The sequence below is a fragment of the Salmo salar genome, chromosome 16, assembly GCF_965601325.2.
Source record: "Salmo salar chromosome 16, fSalSal1, whole genome shotgun sequence".
NCBI classification, from domain to species: domain Eukaryota; kingdom Metazoa; phylum Chordata; class Actinopteri; order Salmoniformes; family Salmonidae; genus Salmo; species Salmo salar.
This window is the reverse complement of record NC_138306.1, coordinates 83,508,593-83,527,829: the sequence shown is the minus strand read 5'-3', so window position 1 is coordinate 83,527,829 and position 19,237 is coordinate 83,508,593. Positions and strand designations below refer to the sequence as shown.

At 45.7% G+C, this 19,237-nt stretch overlaps 1 protein-coding gene across 4 annotated transcripts; it reads right to left on the bottom strand.

Annotated features, from left to right (window-relative positions):
• Positions 1 to 6,334: 6,334 nt before the first annotated feature.
• On the bottom strand, positions 6,335 to 18,213 carry LOC106575805 (ETS translocation variant 5). Of its 4 annotated transcripts, none has more exons than XM_045699364.2 (11): positions 18,069 to 18,213; positions 16,363 to 16,501; positions 16,004 to 16,142; positions 15,472 to 15,522; positions 12,789 to 12,915; positions 11,552 to 11,827; positions 10,976 to 11,274; positions 10,158 to 10,286; positions 9,585 to 9,754; positions 9,186 to 9,293; positions 6,335 to 8,939 (listed from the first exon to the last, which is right to left on the bottom strand). In XM_045699364.2, the coding sequence occupies exons 2-11, from the start codon at positions 16,408 to 16,410 to the stop codon at positions 8,697 to 8,699; spliced, it is 1,590 nt and encodes a 529-aa protein (XP_045555320.1). In that variant the 5' UTR covers positions 16,411 to 16,501; positions 18,069 to 18,213; the 3' UTR covers positions 6,335 to 8,696. The 4 variants fall into 4 exon arrangements, with proteins under 4 accessions (XP_045555320.1, XP_045555322.1, XP_045555321.1 ...); XM_045699366.2 differs by having other exon boundaries at positions 9,192 to 9,293; XM_045699365.2 differs by having other exon boundaries at positions 16,004 to 16,139.
• Between the last annotated feature and the right edge of the window lie 1,024 nt (positions 18,214 to 19,237).

Here is a 19,237-nt window from a genome sequence, read left to right as displayed (position 1 = left end):
CCCGTCCTGGCTGGATGGCAGTAGTAGCCCTGTACGTTCGGGGTGCTGGTACAGGGCGGACTGGGCTATGCAGGGGCCTGATGGTCGCCGTGCGTAGAGGAGGTGTCCTGTAGCCTGGACTTCGGAGGCGTACCGCTGGCCAGACGTATTGGGCTTGCATCCTCCTTCCAGGCTGGATGCCCACTCTAGCACGGCCTTTGCTTGGGGCTGAGATCACACGCACCAGACTGTGTGTGCGCATGGGCGAGATCTTGCGTACCTCTTCGTATTTCGGCGCTCTCCACTCCATGTGCTCCCCATTATAAGCACGAGGTGTTGGCTTCAGGGGCATCCTTTGCCCAGCCACCCATCCCGTGTGCCCCCCCCAAAAAAAATATATTGGGGCTGCCTCTCAGGCCTCCTTGCTAGCCGTGTCCCAACGTACTTCTCCCGGTCCTCGCCGTTCCTTCGCCACGGACCTTCTGCCGCCAGGATTTCCTCCCATGACCACGATTCCCTGTAGTCCTCCTGCTTCCTTGGCTGCTTCCTTGGCTGCTCCCTCTTCTGTTGCGGTGGGTAGTTCTGTAACGGCCATCGTTGAAGAGAGAAGGGGACCAAGGCGCAGCGGGTTGTGTGCTCATCATATTTTTATTTAATTAAAGTGAACACGAAAACAAGAAACAAAGAACGACAGACCGACAGTTTCACAGGCTATAATAACAGCAGTGCAAAATACAACTACCCACAATGAGACAGGTGAAAACAAGCTCCCTAAGTATGACTCCCAATCAGGAACAACGATGTATAGCTGTTCCTGATTGAGAGCCACACCAGGCCAACAAAGAAATAATTAATGTTAGATCCCTCACTTCCAAGGCAGTTATAGTCAATGAACTAATCACTGATAATAATCTTGATGTGATTGGCCTGACTGAAACATGGCTTAAGCCTGATGAATTTACTGTGTTAAATGAGGCCTCACCCCCTGGTTACACTAGTGACCATATCCCCCGCGCATCCCGCAAAGGCGGAGGTGTTGCTAACATTTACGATAGCAAATTTAAATTTACCAACAAAAAAAACAATGACGTATTCGTCTTTTGAGCTTCTAGTCATGAAATCTATGCAGCCTACTCACTCACTTTTTATAGCTACTGTTTACAGGCCTCCTGGGCCATATGCAGTGTTCCTCACTGAGTTCCCTGAATTCCTATCGGATCTTGTAGTCATAGCAGATAATATTCAAATTTTTGGTGACTTTAACATTCATATGGAAAAGTCCACAGACCCACTCCAAAAGGCTTTCGGAGTCATCATCGACTCAGTGGGTTTTGTCCAACATGTCTCTGGACCTACTCACTGCACCCCTAAAAACTAAAAACATCTGTCATAAGAAACTAGCTCCCTGGTATACAGAAAATACACGAGCTCTGAAGCAAGCTTCCAGAAAATTGGAACGGAAATGGCGCCACACCAAACTGGAAGTCTTCCGACTAGCTTGGAAAGACAGTACCGTGCAGTATCGAAGAGCCCTCACTGCTGCTCGATCATCCTATTTTTCCAACTTAATTGAGGAAAATAAGAACAATCCGAAATTTCTTTTTGATACTGTCGCAAAGCTAACTAAAAAGCAGCCTTCGCAAATGGAGGATGGCTTTCACTTCAGCAGTAATAAATTTATGAACTTCTTTGAGGAAAAGATCATGATCATTAGAAAGCAAATTACAGACTCCTCTTTAAATCTGGGTATTCCTCCAAAGCTCCATTGTCCTGAGTCTACACAACTCTGCCAGGACCTAGGATCAAGGGAGATACTAAAGTGTTTTAGTACTATATCTCTTGACACAATGATGAAAATAATCATGGCCTCCAAACCCTCAAGCTGCATACTGGACCCTATTCCAACTAAACTACTGAAAGAGCTGCTTCCTGTGCTTGGCCCTCCTATGTTGAACATAATAAATGGCTCTCTATCCACCGGATGTGTACCAAGCTCACTAAAAGTGGCGTAATAAAGCCTCTCTTGAAAAAGCCGAATCTTGATCCAGAAATTATAAAAAACTATCGGCCTATATCGAATCTTCCATTCCTCTCAAAAATTTTAGAAAAAGCTGTTGCACAGCAACTCACTGCCTTCCTGAAGACAAACAATGTATACGAAACGCTTCAGTCTGGTTTTAGACCCCATCATAGCACTGAGACTGCACTTGTGAAGGTGGTAAATGACCTTTTAATGACGTCAGACCGAGGCTCTGCATCTGTCCTCGTGCTCCTAGATCTTAGTGCCGCTTTTGATACCATCGATCACCACATTCTTTTGGAGAGATTGGAAACCCAAATTGGTCTACATGGACAAGTTCTGGCCTGGTTTAGATCTTATCTGTCGGAAAGATATCAGTTTGTCTCTGTGAATGGTTTGTCCTCTGACAAATCAATTGTACATTTCGGTGTTCCTCAAGGTTCCGTTTTAGGACCACTATTGTTTTCACTATATATTTTACCTCTTGGGGATGTCATTCGAAAACATAATGTTAAATTTCACTGCTATGCGGACGACACACAGCTGTACATTTCAATGAAACATGGTGAAGCCCCAAAATTGCCCTCGCTAGAAGCCTGTGTTTCAGACATAAAGAAGTGGATGGCTGCAAACTTTCTACTTTTAAACTCGGACAAAACAGAGATGCTTGTTCTAGGTCCCAAGAAACAAAGAGATCTTCTGTTGAATCTGACAATTAATCTGGATGGTTGTACAGTCGTCTCAAATAAAACTGTGAAGGACCTCGGCGTTACTCTGGACCCTGATCTCTCTTTTGAAGAACATATCAAGACTGTTTCAAGGACAGCTTTTTTCCATCTACGTAACATTGCAAAAATCAGAAATTTTCTGTCCAAAAATGACGCAGAAAAATTAATCCATGCTTTTGTTACTTCTAGGCTGGACTACTGCAATGCTCTACTTTCCGGCTACCCGGATAAAGCACTAAATAAACTTCAGTTAGTGCTAAATACGGCTGCTAGAATCCTGACTAGAACCAAAAAATATGATCATATTACTCCAGTGCTAGCCTCCCTACACTGGCTTCCTGTTAAGGCAAGGGCTGATTTCAAGGTTTTACTGCTAACCTACAAAGCATTACATGGGCTTGCTCCTACCTATCTTTCCGATTTGGTCCTGCCGTACATACCTACACGTACGCTACGGTCACAAGACGCAGGCCTCCTAATTGTCCCTAGAATTTCTAAGCAAACGGCTGGAGGTAGGGCTTTCTCCTATAGAGCTCCATTTTTATGGAATGGTCTGCCTACCAATGTGAGAGACGCAGACTCAGTCTCAACCTTTAAGTCTTTACTGAAGACTTATCTCTTCAGTAGGTCCTATGATTAAGTATAGTCTGGCCCAGGAGTGTGAAGGTGAACGGAAAGGCTGGAGCAACGAACCGCCCTTGCTGTCTCTGCCTTGCCGGTTCCCCTCTTTCCACTGGGATTCTCTGCCTCTAACCCTTTTACAGGGGCTGAGTCACTGGCTTACTGGTGTTCTTCCATGCCGTCCCTGGGAGGGGTGCGTCACTTGAGTGGGTTGAGTCACTGACGTGGTCTTCCTGTCTGGGTTGGCGCCCCCCCCTTGGGTTGTGCCATGGCGGAGATCGTTGTGGGCTATACTCGGCCTTGTCTTAGGACGGTAAGTTGGTGGTTGGAGACATCCCTCTAGTGGTGTGGGGGCTGTGCTTTGGCAAAGTGGGTGGGGTTATATCCTGCCTGTTTGGCCCTGTCCGGGGGTATCATCGGATGGGGCCACAGTGTCTTCTGATCCCTCCTGTCTCAGCCTCCAGTATTTATGCTGCAGTAGTTTATGTGTCGGGGGGCTAGGGTCAGTCTGTTACATCTGGAGTATTTCTCTTGTCTTATCCGGTGTCCTGTGTGAATTTAAATATGCTCTCTCTAATTCTCTCTTTCTGTCTTTCTCTCGGAGGACCTGAGCCCTAGGACCATGCCTCAGGACTACCTGGTATGATGACTCCTTGCTGTCCCCAGTCCACCTGGCCGTGCTGCTGCTCCAGTTTCAACTGTTCTGCCTGCGGCTATGGAACCCTGACCTGTTCACCGGACGTGCTTGTTGCACCCTCGACAACTACTATGATTATTATTATTTGACCATGCTGGTCATTTATGAACATTTTAACATTTTAACATCTTGACCATGTTCTGTTATAATATCCACCCTGCACAGCCAGAAGAGGACTGGCCACCCCTCATAGCCTGGTTCCTCTCTAGGTTTCTTCCTAGGTTTTTGGCCTTTCTAAGGAGTTTTTCCTAGGGAGTTTTTCCTAGCCACCGTGCTTCTTTCACATGCTTTGCTTGCTGTTTGGGGTTTTAGGCTGGGTTTCTGTACAGCACTTTGAGATATCAGCTGATGTACGAAGGGCTATATAAAAATAAATTTGATTGATTTGATTTGATTTGAAATACAAAATCTAGAAAACCTAGAAACCCAAAACAAGAACATACACCAAAAACCCCGGAACACATAAATACAATACCCCTCTACATACACATAACCCCCGAACCATATAAAACAAATATCCTCTGCCACGTCCTGACCAAACTACCATAACCAATAACCCCTATACTGGTCAGGACGTGACATATGGCCACTATCTCAGCGGAGTCAACTGAAGCCCTGACCTGGCATAGCTCTGACCACGTATATGGCTCTTGCTGGGGTTAGGTAGGACAGAGAGGTGTGTGAAGAGGGTTGGTCTGAAAGGAGAGCTAAAATACACTACGGAAAAAGAAGGAACAGCACGTCAGAAACCAGCTCAATGTAACTGAAGAATCCATACAGTGAGGGAAAAAAGTATTTGATCCCCTGCTGATTTTGTACGTTTGCCCACTGACAAAGAAATGATCAGTCTATAATTTTAATGGTAGGTTTATTTGAACATTGAGAGACAGAATAACAACAAAAAAATCCAGAAAAATGCATGTCAAAAATGTAATAAATTTATTTGCATTTTACTGAGACCGCATACCCGGAGGCAGAGTTTATTGTTGCAAGGGACATTAACAAAGGTAATTTGAGGTTCTTGCTTCAGAATTATTACCAACACATTGACTGTCCTACTCGCGGAAATTCCACACTTGACCCCTACTACACGCCTTTTAGACACGTGTATAAGGCCTCTCTCGTCCTCCTTTCGGTAAATCTGACCGAAAGGATTTACCGGAGATCACATCCATTGAACGTATGCCGGCTTAATTTAGATGTGTTGTTTGCGCACAGGAGTTTCAATTACATTCGCTACATTTCAATGATTGGATTTGTAACTTTCTGTTTGGACAGTCAGTATTCCAAAACAGATTAGAAGAACCAAACTATTTTGACCATTAAAGCCTGCAGGGTGAACAAGGCTTACTGGCTTACTGGTGCTCTTCCATGCCATCCCTAGGAGGGGTGTGTCACTTGAGTGGGTTGAGATGCTGATGTGATCTTCCTGACTGGGTTGGCACCCCCCCTTGGGTTGTGCCGTGGCGGAGATCTTTGTGGGTTATACTCAGCCTTGTCTCAGGATGGTAAGTTGGTGGTTGATATCCCTCTGGTGGTGTGGGGGCTGTGCTTTGGCAAAGTGGGTGGGGTTATATCCTGCCTGTTTGGCCCTGTCCGGGGGTTTCGTCAGATGAAGCCACACTGTCTCCCGACCCCTCCTGTCATAGCCTCCAGTATTTATGCTGCAGTAGTTTATGTGTTGGGGGTTAGGGTCAGTCTGTTATATCTGGAGTATTTCTCCTGTCTTATCCGGTGTCCTGTGTGAATTTAAGTTTGCTCTCTAATTCTCTCTCTCGGAGGACCCGAGCCCTAGGAACATGCCTCAGGACTAACTGGCCTGATGACTCCTTGCTGTCCCCAGTCCACCTGGCCGTGCTGCTGCTCCAGTTTCAACTGTTCTGCCTGCGGCTATGGAACCCTGACCTGTTCACCGGATGTGCTACCTGTCCCAGACCTGCTGTTTTCGACTCTCAAAAGACAGCAGGAATGGTAGAGATACTCTGAATGATCGGCTATGAAAAGCCAACTGACATTAATCCTGAGGTGCTGACCTGTTGCACCCTCGACATCCACTGATTATTATTATTTGACCCTGCTGGTCATCTATGAACATTTGAACATCTTGGCCATGTTCTGTTATAATCTCCACCCGGCACAGCCAGAAGAGGACTGGCCACCCCTCATAAACTGGTTCCTCTCTAGGTTTCTTCCTAGGTTCTGGCCTTACTAGGGAGTTTTTGAACTTGAACCACAGTAACACAAAAGCTAGATTGGTTGGTCAGAATAGGAAGAGACTCAATATAACACTTTGAAGCAGAAAGTATAGTTTATTGTATCCAGTATAGAAAATCAACCAAAAGCAGTGGAAGGCACACATTGTATTTGTGGGGAAAAAGGGTGGGTGGGGTGGGGGGGGGGGGGGGGGTTGTCACTTGTATAAGTGCCAGCAAAACTCAACGTTGTGGACAAGACACCCCCCCAACCCACATGTAGACAGAATCATATCAAAATATACTGGTACACACGTGTGACGCCGACACAGCCCACCACTCAGTCAACGGGGAGGTCTTTCTAGGCTTCAACCCACTGCCTCAATACGGTGTCCATATTAGGACAGCCTCAGTCTTTGCAGGACTCGACAGACAACTCCTGCAGAGACTAGGGATGTGTCCTAATATGGACACCGTAACATGATGACAAGAATTAAAGGATGCAAACCAGATACCAGGCCAAACATTCCAGCGTGTACGTCAAAACAAATGACTTTGCAAAAATATATTCATATATACACATTTACATTTTAGATGTTTGTTTCATATACGCCCCGATAAACTATACAAAAAGCAGAAAACTTTTGAATGGTACAGCAATAGGTTGGTACAGCTTTCTGTGAGAAAACAATGCGATGAGTAGAGTCCCCCCTGTTTAGCTTACTATTGGCAGTTATAGTTTTTGGAGAAGGGACTGCGTGACAGTCGCAGTACTTTTGTCATCATAGTACATAAACATGTATTTTCAATACACACTTTCTAATAGGAAGTCAACGCTTCAGGAAAAATACTGTTTTGTATGCGTGTCCCTTTTACATGTTACGACAAAATGAGTCAAATGAAAGAGCTAAACAAAACGTCAAGGAAAGATACATCTGGTAGGACACGCCAACATCAGGAGTAAAACAGCATCATAAAGGTTTTACATTTTTGGGTGAGAGAAAAAAAAAAAATTCCCCGAGTCTGAAGAGAATGCTGAGCTAGCGAGTCCTGAGTCCACCTCTCCCATTTCAGATTGGATTTCAGTGTGTTGGTGTTTTTAATGAGGGGCATGCCAGCCAACGCAACTTGCTCAGGGGTAGTCGTGTCCCAGCTTCTTTATAGTCGTACGATGTATTATGGATTAATAAGAACAGTCGGTTGCCTGTGTGTTTGGCCCATTCATTGCATACAGAGTTACATTACATCACCACCTGTAGTACTAAGGTTCATTGGAGTCGTAGTTTCTCTCCAAGGTGAAGCCCTGTGCGCGTGTCGAGTTTACTACTCTGTTTGGGATCAAGCCATAAAACAATTGCTATATCAAAAGGGCAATGTTTTATATCCTCGCCATTATTTGTCATACTCGTACCTAGCAGATTGTGGAAACTGCATGGCTATTGGCTAGCAGATTGTGGAAACTGCATGGCTATTGGCTACAATCCTGGCACACTCGTGTCCATTACTTGAGTCCCGTTATAATCACGTGAACCGTGTCCTCGCCCAACCCCCGTAAAGGAGATCACTCAGTTCACTTTATGTTGATGAGGATGTGGACCGCCCCTTTCGCCACAATTTAGTTTGATAACAGAGGGCAAAGAAGAAGCAAGATGGCCGTCTCAGGTTTGACTGGTTTTTTCCTTGGGACTTGGGGAGGGTAATCTCAAGACTGGCAAGAGGAGCTGAGTTTGGCATAGGAGTAGGGGAGGGGGGTTAGAGAGCTCCAAATCCGCTCAGCAGCTTGGGCTCTGGGTGTGTAGTTCGGGGACTAGGGTTTGGGCTCTGGGTGTGTAGTTCGGGGACTAGGGTTTGGGCTCTGGGTGTGTAGTTCGGGGACTAGGGTTTGGGCTCTGGGTGTGTAGTTCGGGGACTAGGGTTTGGGCTCTGGGTGTGTAGTTCGGGGACTAGGGTTTGGGCTCTGGGTGTGTAGTTCGGGGACTAGGGTTTGGGCTCTGGGTGTGTAGTTCGGGGACTAGGGTTTGGGCTCTGGGTGTGTAGTTCGGGGACTAGGGTTTGGGCTCTGGGTGTGTAGTTCGGGGACTAGGGTTTGGGCTCTGGGTGTGTAGTTCGGGGACTAGGGTTTGGGCTCTGGGTGTGTAGTTCGGGGACTAGGGTTTGGGCTCTGGGTGTGTAGTTCGGGGACTAGGGTTTGGGCTCTGGGTGTGTAGTTCGGGGACTAGGGTTTGGGCTCTGGGTGTGTAGTTCGGGGACTAGGGTTTGGGCTCTGGGTGTGTAGTTAGGGGATGTGGGGTAGGGTAGTGGTGTGTAGTTAGGAGATGAGGAGTAGGGTAGGAGTGTATAGTTAGGGGACAAGGGGTAGGGTAGTGGTGTGTAATTAGGGGACAAGAGTTTGGGGTAGGGTAGGGGTGTGGCAGGGTACCAGATGACAGCTGTCTTTATTCCGTCATTGGTCAGAACATTCAGAAGGAGTAGTTATCGGGGAAGCCCAGTAACGAGACGCCCCGCTCCCCTCCGTCGGCCAGGTAGGAGCCACAGCCATCCTCGTAGTGGGCCAGGGGCACGGTGGTGTCATCCTCCCCCGCAGACGGCGGCAGGCAGTCCGGGTCCTGCTTCAGGCTGGGCCTCTGGTTGTCAGGGAAGGCCATGGAGAAGAGCGCCTCGGGGTCACACGTAAACTTGTACACGTACCTCTCTCCAGCCACCTGATCCCACCCAGAGGAAGAGGGAGTTAAACAGTCGTTCAGCGCACAACCAATAGTAGTTTGAAAATACCGTTTGACTTTATAACCCAACCTTCTGACCTGTCCTTATATACAACCAATGTACTATTTATTGGTGCAATGTAGCCCTCCATTGTACTGTGATGTTTTCCACTAATTCATAAAGCCTCCACTGAATTTGACCCAAAACAGAAAATTGTAATTGACTTGAATTAAATAAAAATTTACCTTTACCTTCTGCATGATGCCCTTCTCATAGTAATAGCGTAGAGAGCGGCTCAGCTTGTCGTAGTTCATGGCAGGCCGGTTCTTCTGAAGGCCCCAGCGCCGGGCCACCTGCCACAGGAGAGGAGAGAGAAAAGGTTCAAATCAAGGTGAACTCTTCTGATCAACCTGTAGATAGATACACCAAGCTCTTTGGTTAGTTTCTGGTGTGTCACTTCTAGTGCCTTAGTAATACTGTGTGATTATTCCTGTAAACACAGCGCAACAACTATTATCATGACCTGTTGAAACACTCTACTTACTTTAAACTCAGAGACATAATGATGAAAAACTCCAAGAAGCCCTAAAGTCGCTAAACTCACTAGGACCACAGCACTGCCTGCTGACCAACTGCCAACTGACCTCTTCGGGCTCGATGAGTTTGAACTCCATGCCGCGGCCGGTCCAGGAGATGAAGTGACCATTGGCCGGGTCGTCCAGCAGAGTGACCAGGAACTGCCAGAGCTGCAGGGAACCTCGGCGCTGGTAGGGCGGTCCGTCACGGAACACTCCGGCCTCCTGCTTGATCTTGCCTGGATGGACAGAAGGAGAAGGTGAAAGAGGGAGTGAGTGGCGTGGTCACAGTCAGGTGAAAGACTCCAGTGATTGGCAGTCTGAGCGTGGGGATAGGATAAGAGGCTCTGCTCATGTCACACAGGCTCTCTGTGTCCAAGGCCCCTTGGGTCTCCTCTGGCATCCACACTGCCATGACATAACAAGAAGATGTCAGATTCCAGGATTCACTACCTGCTGCCATTTACACCTAAAGCCCTGTGTCAAACCAGTCAGAGGTTCAAATAGTATCCGGTTCTTTTTAAATACTTTCAGTATTCGATTCTGGATGAATGGGGTTTGCACTTTTGGGACAATTCCAGGTGTTCTATTGTGCCAGACAAGCCCTTGTATTTCATAGAAATTTATGGAAGAATGTCTTACCTTCTAGTCTCTCTGGAACCACGCATGTGTCGTCGTTGTACAGATGAGGCTCTCCGTCGTAGACCAAACCATCATTGTTTTGGTAGAAGTTACCGGACTTCCTGAAAGAAGACTGGCAGTTCTGCATTTCTGTAAGACACAAGGGAAAATAGAAAATATTACACATATATTTCCTTAACACGTGCTCATCAAACCAGAAAGATAGACAAAAAGAAAGATACAAAAACTAATAGGTGTTTCTTTGAATAGATTCTTACTACTAACTTAATTTTTCAACGCTATCTTTTTAAAGTAGCCATTAGCCTAATGACATAATACCCAGCAGAAGACAGACATACATTCTCGCACAGCCAACGGTCTCTTAACAGTCCCCTGGGGTTTTCTTAGCTGGGACTTTATTAAGAGGATTTGACTGTTACATCACTGACAGAAAGTGGCCTAGACATGGAGAGTGAAATGAGGTCACCTTAGCTTAGGAGAGTCTTAGAATGCTACACTGCTACATACCCAACCACTACGGCTAATACTAGTGTCCACATCAGTCTGAAACATGCTATCTGTTTTATCCCCATCGCTGTACTATTAGCCACGTACAGTAGACTCTCAAAGGAGCAGCTAACTTGGACAGCTTGGGCTACTTCCAAACCCTTAGGGCCTTCCTGTCCGGACTCAGATTAAGCCTAGGCATGGAAGGAGAAGCACTTCCTATTGAGATTCTCCATTGAAAATGTTTTTGTAACTCCAGGACTAGGTCTAATCTATGAGTGGGAAACTGAGCCTCAAAGGCCGTTGCCACCCAGCGATTTCCCAGGGCTCACCTTGGTCAAAGCAGAAATCCCGGGGCTCCTGCTTGATAGAGAGGCCCTGGAACGGGGTGCGGGGAGGGCCCATGGTGGGGACCCCCTGCTCGGTGTAGCGGAGGTCCACCAGCTCCTGCTTGAAGCCCTGAGCAGGGAGGAGGACCAAGGGCTCTGACAGGTGCCGCTGGTAGATGGGGCGGCCGTCCCGGGACAGGGGGGCGCGTTGGGGGTGATGGGGCTGAGGGGGGTAAGGGGTACAGGTGGCACCGTCAGGCGGAGGGAAAGGCAGACATGGCTCAGAGAGCTGCCGCTGGAACCTGGAGAAAGGGAACGAGAGACAGAGAGAGAAAATAAGGACAAATTTGTCAATTAGAGTCTTAAACCAGAGAATCATATAACAATGGGATTTCAACTGTAGCACTGAACATGCATGCTGAGTCCCAGCCTACAGTGGTTCCAATCATGGCTTTACAACCAAGATATACAAGCTATGGGGTTAAACAGTGCATGGTGTCAACACATGGTGCCAACCTGAGCCAACACATGGTGCCAACACATGGTGCCAACCTGAGCTAACACATGGTGCCAACTCACCTGTGTTCTGAGCTGTAGGAGGCATCGGAGTGATTGACAGGTAGGCGGGGAACGGCGAAAGGCTGGCTTTGGCTCGGGTGTGGCGGGAGTGTCCGGTGGTGGGAGGGGCTGTGCCTGTGAGTCGGACGACTGTGGCCGGGGTGTGTCGCCTGGACAGGGGACGTGATCTGCCTCTGTAGGGGGTGTGTCCCCGGGGTGGGGGCGGGGCTGCAGGGTGAGGCGGGTGTGGAGGGAGGGGTTAAAGTATTGATGCCAAGTGGCTTCCTGTTGTTGGCACTGTGGAGGGAGGAGGGGGATGGAAGGGGTTAACTTGGGCCTGTAGAGTATGGCTGTATTCTCTCTGTGGCCTTAACATTACATATGTGTGTGTGTGTTATCTGACATTATAAACTGGGTGGTTGGAGCCCTGAATGCTGATTGGCTAACAGCCGTGGTATACCACAACATTTATTTTTACTGCTCTAATTACATTGGTAACCAGCACGGCAAGCGGTACCGGAGAGCCAAGTCTAGGTCCAAAAGGCTTCTACCTCCAAGCCATAAGACTCCTGAACAGCTAATCAAATGGCTACCTAGAATATTTGCATTGACCCCACCCCCCCATTTTTATGCTGCTGCTACTCTCTGTTTATTATCTATGCATAGTCACTTTAACTCTACCTACATGTACATATTACCTCAATTACCTCGACTAACCTGTTCCCCCGCACATTGACTCTGTACCCCCTGTACAGAGCCTCGCTGCTGAGCCTCGCTACTGTTATTTTATTGTTGCTCCTTAATTATTTATACATTTTTCTTATTTGCTATTTATTAATTATTTACTTCAGTTTATTTTAAATACTTTCTTAACACTTTTTCTTAACTGCATTGTTGGTTAAGGGCTTGTAAGTAAGCATTTCACTGTAAAGTCTACACCTGTTGTATTCGGCGCATATGACAAATAGAATGTGATTTATAATAGCACCTCGGGGGTTTGTGGTATATGGCCAATATACCACGGCTAAGGGCTGTATCCAGGCACTCGTATATTGGCCATATGACACACCCCCTCAGGCCGTATCAACCTGATTTAGGTTTACCTAATTAAGCAATGTCTTAGTAGAGAACTTTATTATGCCTTTACCCTCTTTTATGATCTTTTATTGGTTGTAACTGTAAATACCTCTTGCTACTGAGAGTACAATTTGTGTGGGGTGTCAAAACCTGGTCCGTCTCAGTGTGTACTGTAACGTACCTGTAGCTGTAAAGGCACTTGTCTGTGTAGAGAGAGAGTCTCTGTTGTTCCTGACTGCAGGGGGACAGATCTCTGGAGGCACTGGACTCTCGCTTCACTTTACTGGCTGGAGGTCCATGGAACATTACTTTGAAGAAAGAAAGGAGAAAACATTAAACTGCAATTCATAATATATGCCATTTCAAAGATTCACAAAAGAATCACTACGCTGAATATATTTATTCAGTATTCTGGTTTAATGTGCTTCACTAAGGAATAAGAAGCAAAATAGTTTTCTATCAAAGGATCAAATGTGTCTCCTATGCTGGGATTTGTCTTTAATTACAACTTCCCAAATGTTTGTTGTTTAGTGAATTGGTGAGGTTGTAAATCTGTCCTTCCGTTTGGGAGGGAAAACTATAAACCCAGCACTGAAAGACAAACAGTGTACTTTCACTAGTTGTTTTTTCATTGTTTCCAAGGCAACTATCAGACCAGTAACAAAGATTCCTTTGTATTCAATTGCACAGACCAGACCAATCTGCTCCGACTTCCACCACCAGTTAGTAACTAACTTTAACTGGGTGCTGTGTTGGCATCAGAGGCTGGGTCTGTCAGAGGCCGGGTCTGTCAGAGGCCGGGTCTGTCAGAGGCCGGGTCTGTCAGAGGCCGGGTCTGTCAGAGGCCGGGTCTGTCAGAGGCCGGGTCTGTCAGAGGCCGGGTCTGTCAGAGGCCGGGTCTGTCAGAGGCTGGGTCTGTGCCTACATCAACTCCCCATTTCCTGTTGTGCCACAGAACGACCATCATTCAGCTTCCGCAGCCACGGGCCAGCAGAAGTCAACACACACTCACGTTATGGGGTTAGGCCTCTCTGTCCATAGTGACCTCCATTATAAGCTAAAGTTTTGAACATCTAGCATCTATGACTGAAACACTAAGTTTCAGTTAGAAAACCTCAAACAACTGGACTGTCTGTGTTACAGAACCACAGTGCAACTCTCAAGCGCGGCCAGAAGACATTTAAATCTCAGGTTTCAAATCATTTGCAATGGCAAATCTTGCAACATTTCTTTAAATCACTAACTGGTAGTTAATAAGAGCGTGTTCTCACTTCTCAGCCAAGTTCATTGCTAAATTAAGGAGATGATGGCATAATGCCATTTGATCGCTATGGACACTGCCCCTTTGCCCAGCTGCAGAGTCCACACACACACACACACACACACACACGAGAGAGGAGGACTGCTGAATGAAGGGTCTGTGAGACCAACTGGGAGCGTGCCAAACTAGGGAGCGTCATGCCAACCCCGTCGCCGCACACACACTCAGACTCTTCAGCAAACACAACAATCGCCCGGCTGTGCCACGGCACAATTCCCTCAGTGTGTACACACTGCATTCAAAATGTCACTAGCTGCATCCGCAACAATGAAATACAACATTACAGGGAAACAAGGCAATACCGGGCCTCTAAAAACACTCCTTCTTCCTCCACAGGATCATTCACATCTTGAAACCCAGGCCTGCAACTACACCAGGCCTGCAACTACACCAGGCCTGCAACTACACCAGGCCTGCAACTACACCAGGCCTGCAACTACACCAGGCCTGCAACTACACCAGGCCTGCAAGTACACCAGGCCTACAGCTCCGTCTGGAGCCCAATCAAAGGCTTCCATTCAAACCTCATGCATATATTATTCTAAACAGAGAAAGAGGAGAGGAGATGAGTACAAAGCAAACAGCATGAGGGTTCTGTGGGCTTGGATTGGAACGTAGCCCATCCTAGCATCCAAGAGCTGTGGTTGGTCGGTTGGGCCTCCATGGAAGGCCATCCCAGGCTGCTATGGTGCACCTGGGTCATGTTAAGTAAGGCCCACCGTAGCAAAACTCTAATGCAACAGAAAATCTCCCCGTTTCAAACCGTTCTCTCTTTATTTCCTCTGATGTTAATGTGGTGGTTCTGGGCAGAGATCAGAGAATAGGATTTTCCTCATCCGGGTTGACTATCAAAGAGGAAAGCTGAGGGATTTCTGGTATAAAACCACAAGATTCTTGATTTCCACCAAGTGAGTAACGTCTTATTCTGAGGTAGCCCTATTATTTCTGCGCTTTGTTTGAACAAATCCCTACAATCCAATAATCATATCAAATTGTATGTCACATGCGCCGAATACAACAGCTATAGATCTTACAGTGAAATGCTTACTTACAAGCCCTTAACCAACAATGCAGCTGTAAAAACAAACACACAACAAAATAAAAATAAACTAAAAAGTAACAAAAAAGCAAGGTGTGCATTGAGGGCACTGATTGGCTACAGGGCAGAAGTAGGTCAACGGCAGGGTGAGGAGGTTGGTTTAATCAGGGCTCAATGACATCAATTGGATTTCTGCTTTCGACGACACAAATCTGTCGATAATGTTAGCCCTCAGCCTACATAGGCAACCCGAAAGCCCTAACCACGTACCCATAAAAATACACTCACTGACTAGTGACGCGCTGGTAATATGCCAACTGGATAAGACTGGTATTGGAAAACCAGTACATCTCCTTGTTGGGCTTGTGACGCTTGTATGTTGTGTCAAAGACCATGTCTGGGAATTAAAGGATGAATTAGGAAATGCGCAACTATGCAGGAGCAGACGCTGTCGATTCCCCTTTGTAACACACATACGTAAATATTTAATTGGTTGGTACTTACGGTTATCCGACTGGAAATCTGGGACAAACTGTTCGTCATCAGGCACCTGAGCTGAAAGAGGGGACAGAGAGAGTTAAATGACTAACTTATGGACGACATGCCACATGGCTGAGTCACTTTAATATGCTTAATAGAACAAATATAATGCACTTGATACAGTACAGTCAAAAATACGGTAAATATTTATGATGCAGTACAGTCAAAAATACAGTAAATAGTTATGATGCAGTACAGTCAAAAATACGGTAAATATATATAATGCACTTGATACAGTACAGTCAAAAATGCAGTAAATATTTATGATGCAGTACAGTCAAAAATACAGTAAATATTTATGATGCAGTACAGTCAAAAATACAGTAAATATTTATGATACACTTGTTAAAAAGAGGAAGTCGTATAAAGTTCTAAATAACAACCTATTTTCCAGTTTTCCCTGATTCAATAGCTTCCGGTAAACCACTGATGTTACTAAAAACAATGAGCATGATGCAAGATTGAAAACCTACTGAAATACAAGAGCAGAACTCACCTTCTGCAATCCATGTCTCTTGAAGTTGCATGAGGTCTTGAAAGAGATCTTCTGTGTCCTGGGCGAGCTCAGTGTCAACAAACTTTCTCTTCCGCTCGTTAAATGGCATGTTCACTGGTTCTTCCACATGACAATTCTGCTAGAACAATGTTTAAAACACCTACAACATTAGTGATTGCATTGGTGTGAACAAAGATTAGCCTAAACATGATTGGTATCAAAGATCCCTGAACATCCATGTATGCTAAAACGTCATCGTTATCTTAATCCACTATGAAAAGATTCAGATTAGTGCTTTGATCAAAATCCTATGTGGAAAAACTATCAGAGAACATCCAGAGAGTAGTCCAAATACTCACACTAGAGGGGGCCATGAAAGGGACTTGCTGGTCATAAAATCCATCCATGTTGCCTGAATATCTTCACGGCCTCTGGACTGAAGTTGGAGGAGGGGCTGACTGTAGCAGCAGGAGACGCTGGTCCGTCTGTCTGTTCTTTCTGTGGAGAGCAGGGAAGTGTGCCCCCTGGTCAGTAGCTTATACCCAAATCACCTGTCATCTAACGTCAACACAGACATAGGATGTTTCCCAAATGGCAACCTAACCTATTCCCTGTATAGTGCACTATGTCCTATGGGTCCTGGTCTAAAGTAGTGCACTATGCCCTATGAGTCCTGGTCTAAAGTAGTGCACTATGCCCTATGGGTCCTGATCTAAAGTAGTGCACTATGCCCTATGGGTCCTGATCTAAAGTAGTGCACTATGCCCTATGGGTCCTGATCTAAAGTAGTGCACTATGCCCTATGGGTCCTGATCTAAAGTAGTGCACTATGCCCTATGGGTCCTGATCTAAAGTAGTGCACTATGCCCTATGGGTCCTGATCTAAAGTAGTGCACTATGCCCTATGGGTCCTGATCTAAAGTAGTGCACTATGCCCTATGGGTCCTGATCTAAAGTAGTGCACTATGCCCTATGGGTCCTGATCTAAAGTAGTGCACTATGCCCTATGGGTCCTGATCTAAAGTAGTGCACTATGCCCTATGGGTCCTGATCTAAAGGAGTGCACTATGCCCTATGGGTCCTGGTCTAAAGTAGTGCACTATGCCCTATGGGTGCACTAGGGCATAGTGCCAGCCTGCCTTCAGGATAAGACAGTTGTTCCTTTCCTCTGTATTGGGTGTTTGTTTTGTGTTGTTTGTTTGTGCAATCCTCCCTGCACCGTAGTGCTGGCGGGCTGTACACTATGCCAGTGAGCATGTACTCAATACGCTGGGGACAAAGTTATTACATAAGCAAGGCAGCAAGGCACACTATCTGGAGATGAGACTGTTGACATTACAATAAGTAGAAGGACTAGGAGGGAGCTGTTTTGAATAAGTCTTCAAAAATAGGATGCAAATCAGGGTATTGAGTTTAGTAGTCCTTGATATGTAAAAATTGGATAATAATAGAACATATGAAACATATACATGCAATAATCTGAATCAAAAACATTATAGATCACATTTCAGCATTATTTGACAAGTATTGGATAAAGTTATTTATTCAGGGCAGCAGGGTAGGAGAGGGTTAATCTCAGCAAAGAAAATCTGAGCCAGTTCAAGAAGTAGCTAAACTCCCCACCCCAGTCCCTCCTCCCTCTACCGTTTCCTATTCCCCCTCTCATGGCCCCAGCTTGTTTTTCTTAATGTAGTGATATTTGATCCCTGAGCTAAGGGGGGGTCGAACCTTCCATTCATAAATGTTAGAATCATCTATGAAGATGCTGCATGCGCAGTAGCAAGTCAAAATACTGCAACCTAAACATTCTCACGTCAAAGTAAGTACTGTAAAAACATTTGACTACAAATAAGAAAATGGTTGCCAAATTAAGATACATATAAAATGGCGTTCACATTTCTGCCCCCCCTCACCAGACAGATAGAAAATGCTTGGCAGAGCGCTTGCATTCTACGGATGCAAGTCGGTCAAAGTAAATGCATTATTACAGGCGCTAGAAATAAACTAACGCAAAAACCTTATACGCATCTTTTTGTTGCGGTTGATAGTTTGATGTTAAACTCACATTTGCGAAGATTTAATTCCTTTGCAATGTTGAAAATAAGTTCTGTTTCACTCCACGCTGTTGCAAACGTTCTTTCAGGATTGTCGTCTATGCTCTTCTCACACAAAGCTTGACTGTGGATTTCTGAATGGAATCGTCTGGTTTTCCCTGAAGCCAAAATAGAGGACTCCATAATACACGCCAATTGGTTGTTACACAATGCCATTCAAGTGACTGACCAATTGACGTTCAGAGAGCTCTTTGGACCCCAGTGACCAATGGTGAGCGAGCTTGTCTTGTTTTTATGAATGACTGCTTTTCATTCACGTCTGACGGCACACGGGGTGGAAACGAAAAAGTTACAGTAGAAACAGATACTGACATCTTGAAACATATAACTCGAGTACATTTACACAACAACCAGATACAATGTTTTGCTACAAAGTTGTTACATAGTTATTACAGCATCTGTCTACATTGCTATTACAATATCTTGCTACATATTTGCCACTTCCAGTTTAGAAAAGCAGCCTTGTGTAGGAGAACAGCAGGATGTGCAGTTTCCATTTTCACATGTTTTTTCTTCTGACATTGATTAACTGCTTGGACTGGGGAAAGTTGTTCTAATATTCTCAGGACAGAGCTGGCTGTATGGAGACTGGACACAAGCGACCACACAAACACACACGCATGTACTGTATGTATGCACACACAGACAGACACACGCACACATGCACACTACAGGCACGCACGCAAGCTCACGCACACACAAACCCCCACACACACACACACACACACTATTCTGCCCAGGGTTGAACTGCAGTCAGATAAAAAAAGGCTAAAATTGTTACAGTCGATTAAATGCCAAACATGATCTGACTTGCAGGGTAATTATAGCTCCCATAATGACCTCATACTACCTTGTTATGATGATACAGAGGAATGCTCCATTGTCTGCACAGACTCTATAGTATTAAAGAGATAGAACTATGGTACTACAGGGGTATACACTGAGTATCCCAAACATTAGGAAACACCTTCCTAATATTGAGTTGAACACAGGAGAAGCTTTTGAGCGGGACAAAACCCAGTTCTTGGCACAAACAGATGAACCTGGTGCCTACAGTGCTTTCGGAAAGTATTCAGACCCCTTGACCTTTTCCACATTTTGTTACGTTACAGCCTTATTC

Coding starts and splice junctions, on each gene's coding strand:
- LOC106575805 (XM_045699364.2), bottom strand. CDS start 16,410: ATGGATGGATTTTATGACCAGCAAGTCCCTTTCATGGCCCCCTCTAGT. Junction 16,143..16,362: donor CTTTCATGGCCCCCTCTAGT/GTGAGTATTTGG, acceptor ACATTGTTCTAG/CAGAATTGTCATGTGGAAGA. Junction 15,523..16,003: donor AGAGACATGGATTGCAGAAG/GTGAGTTCTGCT, acceptor CCCCTCTTTCAG/CTCAGGTGCCTGATGACGAA.